General features: G+C 39.3%; 4 protein-coding genes across 6 annotated transcripts in view; 3 read left to right on the forward strand and 1 right to left on the reverse strand.

The window, feature by feature from the left end:
* The window catches only part of LOC145453438 (histone H2A.V), a 215,225-nt gene that overhangs the window by 43,561 nt on the left and 158,523 nt on the right, over window positions 1-13,141 (forward strand). The gene's annotated exons all lie outside the window — the stretch shown is intronic.
* Window positions 1-13,141, forward strand: part of LOC145453428 (cleavage and polyadenylation specificity factor subunit 5-like) — a 181,578-nt gene that overhangs the window by 43,223 nt on the left and 125,214 nt on the right. The gene's annotated exons all lie outside the window — the stretch shown is intronic.
* Window positions 2,857-6,503, reverse strand: LOC145453433 (2-oxoglutarate and iron-dependent oxygenase domain-containing protein 3-like). The gene has a single exon (XM_080331421.1). The coding sequence runs from the start codon at window positions 6,417-6,419 to the stop codon at window positions 5,550-5,552; it is 870 nt and encodes a 289-aa protein (XP_080187547.1). The 5' UTR covers window positions 6,420-6,503; the 3' UTR covers window positions 2,857-5,549.
* LOC145453440 (replication protein A 14 kDa subunit-like) lies at window positions 3,613-5,757 on the forward strand. Its single transcript, XM_080331428.1, has 4 exons — window positions 3,613-3,748; window positions 3,860-3,928; window positions 5,326-5,437; window positions 5,498-5,757. The coding sequence occupies exons 1-4, from the start codon at window positions 3,644-3,646 to the stop codon at window positions 5,557-5,559; spliced, it is 348 nt and encodes a 115-aa protein (XP_080187554.1). The 5' UTR covers window positions 3,613-3,643; the 3' UTR covers window positions 5,560-5,757.

Raw genomic sequence — 13,141 nt, forward strand, 5'->3', positions numbered from 1 at the left:
AGCTTCGATCACTTCGTTTGCGATCAATACATTTGTGAGAGAACAACGGAGGCTCAGTAAAACGCACGATCATTGAATGATTGGTCGCTCTCACGGGTTACACCCGCAGCGTTGCGCGAGCAATCCGAACATATGCAAGATACAGTGATTTTTATCGTCACCGATTACTTGATGACTTGAAATTGACTCGTGAATTTTGTTCCGAGTCACGAGTCAATCTACATTTCTGATACGCCGAGTCAAGTCAAGTCATTTTAGCAAAGTGACTCGCGTCAAGTAAAGTCATACGAAAAATTGACTCGAGTCAAGTCATGACTCGAGTCATCCCAACACTGGTGCCAGTATCGATAGTGTCAGTTTACATATAATATCATCAGTTTAAAACACTCCAAGATTGCCATGCAATGCACAGATAGGGCGACATGTAGCAGTCTTTGAAATCATTCACCCACCTGGGCCTAATTCAGTCAATGAGTTTTATTAATATTTTCATCGTTTCAAAACACCACAAATCTGCGTTACAATGAAAAGATAGGAAGGTGTCGAAACAACTTGGAGTAGTCTTCATAAGATCAGTCACCTACCCTGGCCTAGTCGAAGTAAAGAAGAGGCATACACACTGAATGAATAGTAATGCAGAGAATATAAGACTCAAGCGATAACATGAGGTGGCATGTGGCGGAAGGCGAGGTCGATGGTAGGTCGTTGTCCGGTAATCCTGAAGGCTGGCTATAGTATTCATTTAGAAGAAATTGCTTGTATTTCAACTTGAATGCGGACATGCTCGACGACTGTCGGATAACCGACGTGCTGTTCCACAATGGACATTGGACAATTTTCAGTTTTTTAGGCAAAACTAGGCCTTATTATAGAGTTACCACATTTTGGAAAAAATGGTAAATTTTTCTCACTTCGTGGTCGGTTGACTTAAAAAAAAGTCATCTTTCTCGCTCGGCCCCAAAAATCCTCTTAATAGAGGACGTATGGTAACCGTACTTGATACCTACTTGAGTGCCGACGATGACTTCTCTTACTACTTTTGCAAATGTAGGGTTACCATTGGGATCCGGAAATGAGGACACTTTTTACAAAATTACAAAGTTAGAATACTGGATTAGAAAACTTCCGATTCTAGAATTTTTACAGTAAATCATGTTGTGTTAACTAGGGCTACCATACGTCCTTCTTTTGGAGGATTTGTCCTCCTTTTTCAGGTTTTTGAAAATGTCCTCTGCGACATCGGGCACCAGTCCAGGATGCTTGATAAAGAGACCGCAAGTGGTCGTATCGGCATCCGACCCATCCATTACATCGCATTATATCTTGCACATTGTGTGTGTCTTGGCAGATGAAAATATAATCTGCTGATTATTATTATGAATGTATTCTGCCTGTGCTTATATAGCTCAGTGATTCTGCTTTGCTATAATGACCACGGACATAGCCGCCACACGGCGTCAGAAGCCAAACGAATACACATCCGCCACTGGGCGTTTGGGCAGTAATGTGGCAGAGATGAGCATGGATTAGGATTAGGTTTTGAAAAAACAGGATTTGTGAAATTTTGTCGGATTTGGATTAGACATTTTTTTCGGAACGGATTAGGATTTGGATTGGATTTACCTATTTTCTCGGAGATTGAAATGTCGTGTGGCGAATGGCGACAATCATCATCATTGGTTTATTAGCAATTTTATCAGTTCAATACACCACAAAAATGCGATACAATGAAAAGACAGGAAGATGTCGAAGCGACAAGGAGTAGTCTATGGAATCTGACACCCACCTTGGCCTAGGCGATGTAAAGAGGAGGCATGTACACTGAATGAAAGTAAAGAAGATAGTATAGAAAAAGAATGCGACAAGAAATAGGGCGACATGTCATGGGAAGCGAGATCGATAGGTCAGTCGTGGTCCGGTAATCTTGAGGATGGACAAACTTTATTCAGATCAGTTATTAATGTACTTATGGTTACTAAGTTATCTTGAATCAAGTGAATCGTTTGTTGTGAAAGAAAATTTTCGAATCCCTCCATTGCATAAATTAGTATTTTTTCTGAATTTCCAGTTGGAATCGGATTAGGATTGGACATGGACTTGAATATGAAAAAGTTATGGATTAGGATTTGAATTTGAAGGTTCGGATTTGGATTGGATTAGGACATAGAAATTTCAAATCCGCTCATCTCTGTGATGTGAGTAACGCGGGAAACGGTGTTTTGTTTTGCGATGGAATGATTGTTTCGGCAAGGGTGAGAAGGGTCGTAGTTATAGATTTGGCCGTCACTTGGAAATGTGGATGGGTTTACTGGTATGTGATCAACAAATTGTCGATAGGTCGTGTCAGGAGCTGTTCGGTGTCTATAAATACCTGTGCTGTGACACTCGTTAATTGTCGCGGTTTGCCGAACTCAGAGGCTGGAAATGTTGGTTGTTTTTGCCAATAGTCCCAATACCAATACATTGCGCGTGGGCGTGACAGAAGGATCTCATGTGTAGAATAATTAAGTAATTAAACGGAAAATTGCGCGTGGCGTTACCACCAATCCCATTCTGGAGATTACACGGTAGATTTGGATTTCAAATTTTCCTGTGACGCAAACGATATGAACAGTGATCTCTATCTGCAAGATGTCTCACCCTCTTTGAAAAAAGAAGAGTCAAAACAGACTACGTCGTAAACCGGATAATTTCCATGCTACAACCTGAAATATTCACCCTGAATGAAATTCGACATGAAGCCCAAGCCGGTTCTAAGGCCAACGTATGGTTATGCCAATAAATGCATAAGTAACCATATGCCAAAAGTGTGACGTGTGCCTTGAATTAACAATGCAGTTATGAAACGTTACTGAATATCATCATCATTGGTTTATTTGCAATTTTATCAGTTCAATACACCACAAAAAATGCGATACAATGAAAAGACAGGAAGATGTCGAAGCGACAAGGAGTAGTCTATGGAATCTGACACCCACCTTGGCCTAGGCGATGTAAAGAGAAGGCATGCACACTGAATGAAAGTAAAGAATATAGTATAGGAAAAGAAAGCGACAAGAAATAGGGTGGCATGTCATGGGAAGCGAGATCGATAGGTCAGTCGTGGTCCGGTAATCTTGAGGATGGACTGTATTTATTTAGTAGTAATTGCTTGTATTTCGACTCGAATGTGGACATGCTCGTCGACTGTCGGATGGCCGGCGGGATACTGTTCCACACAGCAGGTCCGGCATATTTGATAGAGCGATGATCTTTTCGGTCGATCATATGATATTTGGACGACGTGGACGCGCGTGTGTTGTACTTGTGCGCTTTTGATATGGAAACAATAGCAATTGCATTACAGCTTTTGTAAATATATTCATATTGAAATAATGCAAATATTTAGTTACCGTCGATTACTTGAATTTTCATGCCAGTGACGTTATATATGGTGATATGATTGTTGGTATACAATGTTCTTTTCAATTCTCTATTAGTTGCTGACGATTACCCCTGACGAGTGCCAGCCGAAAATATTCGTGGTCAATATCAATAATAGGCTACTATTCAATTCTAGCTTTTGTTCCATCACTTAATTCCCATTACTGGAACCGATTTTGCTAGTTGAGGTTCGTGGACTACCGATATACTTCAAGAAAATATGGACGAGATTTTTGAACAGCCGCGACCACGGGTAAATGCAGAACTGCTACCGAAGTTTCAGGGAAAACACGTCACTGTTCTTGGAAATGCCGGATCCACAAAGGTCTGGTTTGAATATTTTATTTCATTGCACCCAAATTCTTCATTGCTGCACCAATGAGAAAAGATAACCCCAAATGCTTCTTGATCAAATCTGTTCGACTCCCTTTTTCAGCCAAATGCAGACAGAATTGAAATTATCGACGGCAGTGGTGCCACAATCCAAGTTCTGCTCGGATCTTCGGTGAGATTTTTGACAAGATATTTATAAAATGAAAGCTTAGGAAATAATATCATAATTGGAGTCGTCAGTTCGCAGATCATATTGATATCATACTTTGAAATATCAGTATTGGCCATTAGAGGTAAAAATATGTCGACAATTTACATGGCATCAAAACATGGTAGCAGAGAGTCAGTCAGAACTATAATATGCGACTCTAGACTGGGAATAATTATATATTATATATCTTATAGTTTATAAACGTCCGGATACAGCCTGTCTAGTTTATATCATGGCGAAGCATAGCAATGGGTGTTAAACTGTTCAAATAAATACTATAATCTTTTGGAAATGCGCCTTAAGCTAGATGCCGTATCTTTTTAATATTAGGGAATGTTCTGGTTATCTGCTCACAAATACGATACGAGTCCACAGCTCTAATTAGGGCTGGACACAATGATTCGAGTATTCAAATCTGAATCAAGTATTAATTCATAATCATTCGAGTCAAGTAATGAAATTAGACTCTCATGGTCACCAAGAGTTGATTTATCAACGTAAACCACAGTCTCGATAGGTTTTTCCACTGTGGAACCTTTGTAACCTCGATCGGTCACCGATGCGGTGCCCACGGGCCCCAGGTAGCCCGCAAGGACCAGATGAATCGCCCACAGGCCTGCTATAAAAATAGATGGAATAACAGCCCTTACCAGTGAGCTTTTACATAATGAGATTTATTTATTTAGCTGTTCAGCGGTCACCGATGCGGTGCCCACGGGCCCCAGGTAGCCCTCAAGGACCAGATGAATCGCCCACAGGCCTGCTATAAAAATAGATGGAATAACAGCCCTTACCAGTGAGCTTTTACATAATGACTGCTCTTGTGTAATCGCACTAACATGTAACATAGTTACTCCCGCCATTTACCCGCTTCAACATGTTAGTGTTTTTTTGACTGTAACTCGTTTTGTGTTCACAATAGAGAAAACTTTGTTCTTGGGACTCATATAAGCATGATGTTTCTGCAGCTTTTGAGCTATAATCATGACTCTGCGACCAGTGGTTGTCGAGATTGGAAATTTTACCCCCTCCCGCGCAGAAATGGGGGTTGACGGCTAGAAAATGGGGGCAGTCCCCTAAAACCAATTTTTATCGAAGTTTTAGGTCATTTGTCGGGATTTAATAACCCCTTTTTTCGATTTGAAAATAAAAAGTCATTTTCACTCCACCCTAATGTAGAATTAGCATTATATTCTCTTGTGTAAAAGGTAGGCCTTCATATTGAAACTTTACACATCTTTCATGCTGTCATGACATAAAATTCATAATAATACTCGACTCGAAGCCTAATACTCGAGATAGCATCTAATTTCTCCTATCCTCAATTTTGCCAAGCCATAATCATAATATTTCGACAGTTAAATGGCACGGAGACTCTGAATGGCCTTGTAGAAGTAGTCGGCCGGGTCGACGAATCCAACAACGTCCACGCTGTCCTTTATCGCGAGTTGTCATCGGATCCCGAAATCGGTCAGTTTCCATGCATTACCAAGTGGCGAAAGTTCTTGAAAATTTCAAAACTTCTTCCAGACTTGGGACTTTACAACAGCTGCATCAAGCTCACACATTTGCATCAAGAATTCTACGGCTGACGACGTTCCAACGTTGGATCTTTGATGGCTTTACTTGGGTCGCACGTGAACGAGACTGTAACTGCGTATCTTGTACCTGAGACTACTTTCTCTACTCTATGAGGATTCTCAGATCCCGAAGTAAAGAACGACAGTCTACCTTTTTTTGGTTCTACGTAACTTTTTGGGTTATCAAATACAAATCTTCCGCCCGTAAAATCCGTTCCATAGTCTGAGAGGTATAGTAGTGAGGTATAGTCGAATGATGCATATTGAATTTTGTCAATATGTTGATGCCAGTATTCATCGTGCTGAGTTTTTGCGGATGTGTTTGTTATACGTGAAAAAAATGTAGGATGTGTCAAATACAGTTTTTTGCCGTTAATCCCAAACTGTTCTTGGATAGCATCGTGCACTTTTTGTCGTACGGAAGAATAGAATTTTAAGTCTTTTGGATTGAAGGTTTTTCGAAGACTATTTTCATCTAGGTATGCGTATATATTAACAAATTTATCTCCTTTTGACAATGCTCCAGAATGTAAGTCCAAAATTGATGCGCCACCATTTGACCCACCGTGCAAAAATCCACGCTTTGCAATATCCAGTAGCTTGCTCACTTCCTCCATGGTGACAATGTTGTCGCTGACAATTCGTCCGCAGAATTTTCTAGGAGAACAGGACTCAAAGTATGGTAGTGTCTTATAATCGTGTGAGCATGATATGTTTCTTGTAATTCTTTCAACAAAATCAGAGGTTATGACGTCTGTCTTGTTCCAATATGTAATCCCTAATCCGACGCAGCAAGCTAATGCACCCACTATGACAAACGGATTTGGCATCTTTGATTCCTTAGCTTGGACCGGTCGTCTAGATTTTTTCATGGTTGACAGCAGACTTGGGCAACCAGATAATTATAGTCTCTTTAGGCTAGTTATAGTAAAATACTGTTAATTTAATTTGCGAAATGTTTGTATGCTCTAATTTTAATTCTAATCTAATTACTGCCTTTACTGGTTTTCCGGAAAATGCTACAGAACTGTATATAATGCAGAATGAGCCAAGCTCTGTGTACAGACATTTACCATTCTCTTGCTTATGAGAATCAACTCTTGATTTGATATGAACTGTGCTCAATTTTTTCTCGTATTTCTAATTCGGAATTAAATGCCCAGTTTTCGAGAATTCAAATAATTCTAATCTGATTTGGAACAAAACGTAGCTATAATTTCAATCTAGATTGGGACGGGTGGATATTTTCTTGTTTTCAACTATGCAGGGACTGCAAATGGTAGCAATACATGATCAACAGTACACTGGAAAGTAGTGTTTACTATTTGCTTTACAGTGGTGTCGAAGCTATGTAGAACTTGAGTGAAACAATTTACCTATCAGTCATGGATGGATATGGTACCGTATAACTCAAGACTGCTGTTTTGCGTATACCGAATCCTGATAGTCTGAGCCACGGAGAGCAGCAAACAATCTTTACAAGGCAGTGGCCCAAACCTTCAGTCTCTGCGTGGAGATGAGATGAATAATAAATTTCCTTACATTTGTCAGCATACTCTCAGCAATAACGCTGTTTGACGGAAAACCTGTCACAACAGTACACGTTCTGATGAATCTTGTTCAGATGATCTTATTAGATGTACAAGATATATGCCTTATATTCTACCAAAACAAAATACATATTCGTTGATGCTGTCACGGGTCCAATCGCTCATCAGAAGTATTGCCGCAATTTGTTTTCGACTGCCAAGTTAAATTACGATGTCCCGACCACAACCGAAATTTTATACAGTTGTAATTTTTAATGCATGGTGTGATCAGACCAGCTAACCCAGAGTTCTCTCAAATCGAAATTCATAACGATATCTGATAAAAATATTATGAAACATAACACTTATGTGCCACTCAACATATTCGAGTGGCACTTGTCAGTAAAGTAGGTTTGCTGCGATGAGCTCGACGTTTCTGTCCCAAAATGGATACGCCTCAATAATTACACGCGAACAGGCCGATAAATTGTATTGATGATGGTTCTCAACTCAAGTGTGGTTCTCAATTCAAGCGAGTCAGCGAACATAACTACACGAACTAATCTTCATTTCATAATTGGCATAATTCAGAAAGTGCAACTTTCTTCCGATCATTTGACATCCACTGTTTTTCGAGCCCGACTTTTCAAACTAAAATTTGTCTCTGCGAATAAATAAAGGAATTCGGAATTGCAAACCTGAATGTAATCTGTAAAACAAGCTATTGTGTACAAATTCGATACTCCTAAAATAGCCAAACGTTGACAAACACTGCCGTAGTTCGTACGTGGTTCGGAAATGATGCCCGGGAGTACTAAACTGGCAGTTCACACTTATCAGTAATAAGTAATATATATAGGTCTGGCTCTGTCTCACCATCACCGAGGTGAAACATCAATTCACAGTTACAGAAGATATTTCCGGCGATAGGATATGACCTTTGAGAATGTCCCGATGTTGGTGTCGTTCCCCAATAATAACATTATTGTTCATCAATCTTAGATTTGAATAATATATTCACTATTCACACCGAAATATAGCCGAATATTTTCGGCTGATACTCGTCAGCAACTAGTAGAGATTATTATTCAATCAGAGGTGGTCAAAGTAGTCACCGTCGCTACTCAAGTAGAAACGACGCCGTAATTTCTACTCAAGTAGAAGTAAGAGTGGGGGTTCACAAGTATAAAGGTATTCTACGCTTATTTTTGCCTCCAAAACTGAAAACTGTCAAGTAGAAGTAGAAGTAGTCTAAAATCATAACTACTTCACAAGTAGTGTGAGTAGGCAAAATCTACTTCAAGTACTTCAAACAGTAGAAGTACTTCGTTACTGACCACCTCACATATCCGTGAATTGCCTTATAATAGATTTAAAAAAGCCCTACTTGATCACCTCTTGTCGTTACACTATCACTGTTGCCCTACCTCGCCCAGACATTGCTTCATTGATCATTTGCTACCCATCTTTAAATTTTATTTTATTTTTTTTAACTAGCGTAACATTTTTTACAGCCAGACTGTTTAGAGTCAAGTGTACCTGTTTGAGGCTGGTGTGATCAGACTAGATGACCTTCACGGTCTTATCGATCATTCCTATGTAATACCGAATACTGTGCATGCATATTTTCTGTACCACTACCACTGCCATGTGTTATGTATTTTGGTTGGATGAAAACAATGATATATATACAATGATTGGAAACTCCAGTGAGCTCTGCGTTTGAGCGCGTCGCGAGTCATGCTTCACCAGCGGAATTGAATCGACGTAAACAAACGGTTCGTCAGCAATCTTTCTTCGGGAACTGGCGTTAACGTAGTGAAAAGTTTTTTTATCGAGACCTCTGTTGAGGGTGAAATATGTGCATACTGTACGTGTACAGGTTTTGGCCACTACCGGTAGCATGGCTTAATATTCAGACGATACTGATATACCAGTGTGCCTATGTGATGAACATTGTGATCGGAGGTGGTCTCGCAGTAGCAAATAACGGTGGATACTTCATATAGTACGAGGTAGAGTTGGGATCATGTCACTATCTTCGAGTCATTGCAAATTTTTAATCAAGTCAGGAAGTCATTTCTAATTTTTTTAAGTCAATTCAGGCAAGTTCTAAAACTGACTCTGAAGTCAGGTCTTCTGAAGTCGTGAAAGTTGGCAAAACTTACCCGAGGACTTCGCAAAAAGCATCACGTATTTGAAGTAATAATAGTCATTATTCCTTTGTTGCGGTGATTCAGCTTGTGATTCAAATGCTCCTATATACAATTGAATAAATAGGAATATTATTGTTTGATACTTATCAGGAGTAATCGTCATCAGCTTGTAGATACAGTATACAATTGACTAACAGATGTATACAAAGTCTAGTGTAACTCATGTCTTCATACTACTCGAGTACTTTTCAGACCGTTCATTTTCTGCTTCAACAAGTGGATTTCAATATCCAATTGACCAACAAACGTCTGCAAAATCTGGTCTTAACCTACTTTTTCAAACTACTTCATGAGTACAATTAACTATGATATGATGGTATATATCTTATAAGTGTATGTGTGCGCAAGAGCGACCCCCAATAAGTAGAAAGCTCCTGCCACTGTCCATTTCAGGTTTGATAGACTTGTGCACAGCCAATGATAAATAACTGATTGTTCACAGCATATACTTTGCATAGTCATTTAATTGTAATGTTGTCCATGTTCAGTTCGTCAACTCTTACAATCATAGTTGACTTGCAAGATGGTGACTTCGAAGAATGGGACGAAATAGAGACTGCCCAACAATCCCCTTCACTCGACAAATTTCCGGACTTACACATCACCATCTATTCCTTCAACAGTCGAGGTGATCATGGAAGAAGTTGATCAAATCCGAGCGTCATAACAATGTGTCATCGGATGGGTATTACAGAAGCAGGATTTTGAACAGCTTAAATACCTCACCTCTTCATGGACTCCTAAATTCGCTGATACTAGTCGTGACTAAATTTCAATGAGGATGCCAACACCATAATATCATTGAGAATTTTATACAGGGTATAGATATTTCATTTACTATAACACTTAAAAACTGCATAAACAATTTTTGTTATTATGTCAGACTTGTTGTCATCTAAATTCAGAATAACAAGAACCAAAATCCTAGTCAACAGAAATCATTTAGGTCAAGTCAATATGTAGCAAAAAGGGATTTTCATGTATATGCAAGTTACAATCTCAGATATAGCCTACCTATGTTTAAGCCATTCGATAAATGTACTGTGTGCATCTATTTTTGTTGTAATTTATGAAACTGTGCTGTGCTATTATGAACAATCGAATTACTGTGCCTAATAGTCGATAACGTCAATGTTTCTTGTCACGTAACAAAAATATATATTCTCAAATGTTATTTTTTTCGAGCTTTCGTATTCTCTCTTAATGACAATAACAGGACTTCAGTTGGATGGTAGAGCAGTGATTATACAGCACGTTGAGCATCGAAGGGCATTGAAGCATCAAGTACCATGGCATTTGAACACTAGTATGTTTCAAGCCTCTTTAGAAATCAATCATTCTTTGAAAATTACCATATCGCAGGTACGGCCAGATTTCCTGATCAGGCTAAAATTGATTCCAATAACGGATCAAGACTCAATCTCTTGGTGATAATGAGGTAGTCTGCTCGATGGATTGGCAAAAATGTCCGTATCAAATTTATCATTGTTGTTGTCTTCTTTTCTCCTTGATAAGCTTCCCTGCTCACGAATTTTGTTGCTGTTTCTGCGGCATAAGAATATTACCAGTTTTTCAGTAGCGGTAGCGGCATATCTTTTTCCAGCTAGTACAAGTGAATCAATATTATCTGTAATGCAAAATGGCAGTTGTAGTAGAACTTGGTTGTCGTATTCACAAGGCACACAAAATTATCCACAGATTGCATTGTAGTGTCCATTTCCTCACCTCTCGCACTCGAATAATATTCATAGTTTTTCAGCAAGGCTATTTTTCTCTGCATCAATCGATCCAATGAGTATCAATCCAATCCGGCACCAATCGTCAAAGTATTATTCATTTTGACTACAATCTTTGGAAATATCTCAATGTCTGAAGCAGAGTGGAATATGACATGGTTGCTTCTCATAGACTGTCCGGCGTGCCAGAATCCCATAAGATAATGATTTGCACTTTTATTAAGATCCCTAAATTCTTTTCAATTTCCTCGCGGTTATGGGTTGCTTTGCGGCTGTTTCAATACACGAACAATCTTTTCTTGATAGTTAGAATGGACTACAATTTTTAAATTGGTCAATAACGGTCCTGTAAAAAATTCATGCCTTAGACAGTTACAGAATGGGAATTTGTTATGTCACAGTTTTGCCGGTCAACTACAATTGAAATCAAGTTAAATATTCAAGCCGTCAAGTATTTTCCGTATTACCGCATATGCAATATATATGAGCAATGAGCATATTCAAGAGAGAGATTTTGCATTGGAGGATTGTGGAGTTACATTGTCGAAAAATAACCTGGGTATTTGAGGCAGCAGTACCGGTACATACAAATGCAAGTTGATGCTCATGCTCAGGTCATAAAGCGTGATGCAAATAGCGAAAAGTTATGAAGGTTATACATAAAATACCATAGACGTACACACTATACAATGATGAAGGTTACAAAATCATTTCCTAACCTTTCAATGAATAAGACGCCATAGAATGTTGCTCGCAAATGCATAAATGATCTATTTTGTACAATCCTTCCAGCTATCAATCGTAACGACCACTCCTTGATAATTTTCAAGGTTTACAGGCAATTCATGGGGAACACTTCACAACGTGTAGTTCATATCGAAGAAGTGCCAAAACGTTTACCAGGTATATTTTGAATAAATGGGCATTGGTAGATGCTTTCGGACACCCCGGTGTGAAAGATTCAACTATTGAGAGGAGTACGACATATCACGCCAGGTCGATGTGAAACAATACCAACTATGGAGTGATTATCCTCAATGCAATTCCAGTGCATTGTTTTGCCGATGGAATATTGTTTGGAACAATGCCGATTCTCATCATTGATGTGGATTCAACGGCCCGACCTGGTAAAAAGTTATATATGTTTGCATTTTAGCAATCAGTACAATGATAGTTTTCGGTTAGTTCTGATTTAATATTATGAAGGTACAATCGCTATATTGATGATTGCCAGTGAACTCGGCCCTTGGTGAATTCGGCCCCACAATATAGAATATAAAAAATATAAAACAGCTTAGTTGCTCACACAATTATCGTAATCCACCCTTCTCTTTTAGAAAATCAGGTGACGTAAATGCTGCCAGAAAATTTTCAAATCCTCTTTTAACAATCCTTCCAGGTTCTGCACATCTATATTGACGCTCACCCACAGTATCTATTAATTCTTAAGGCTGTGTCGTACATGATTACCAGTGAACTCGGCACTTGGTGAATTCGGCACATGCATGGTTGCAACCGATGCTAAAATGCCTCGCAGCTAGTCGGTACTTTGATAAATGTGCATTGTTAAAAGTTATATTACATCCTAGTATGCAGCACTACCTCAATATGCTCAAGAAACCAACAAAAACTAAACCAATTGGGGAAAATCAGTGAATTAGTACGCCAGCAAGGTCGATTGCAGCACTCCACCACAGTCGACATACGCAATCCCGTACCACTGCTCAAGCATATCCCGCGACGGACTGATTTCGCCGGGAACCTATCTTATAGCGTTAAGGGGCGTGGCAGTTTCCAATCATTGTATATCGTCGCAGTGGAATTATAGAGTATGACCATAGTGTCCTATATGGTGTCGACACAGCCAGATCTCACGCCTCAGTGAAATTGTATCACGTCACAATTTCCATTTGGCTATAGGCAATTTGACGGTCATTTTTTACCGGCTTGCCGAGCATTAAATTTGGTAAAACGGGTATCAATCGAAAGCTGACTCTGCACTGATTACGAAAATATAAATTTTATTCCGCTCGTGGCCCTGGAACTCCCACAATCAGCCTCGAATTTTTCATTGTTATGGAGATTGGCATTGGGACGCAACAATGCTGTCTTG

Source organism: Botryllus schlosseri, chromosome 13 (assembly GCF_051294905.1).
Source record: "Botryllus schlosseri isolate E-star chromosome 13, Bs_hap1, whole genome shotgun sequence".
Classification (NCBI taxonomy): domain Eukaryota; kingdom Metazoa; phylum Chordata; class Ascidiacea; order Stolidobranchia; family Styelidae; genus Botryllus; species Botryllus schlosseri.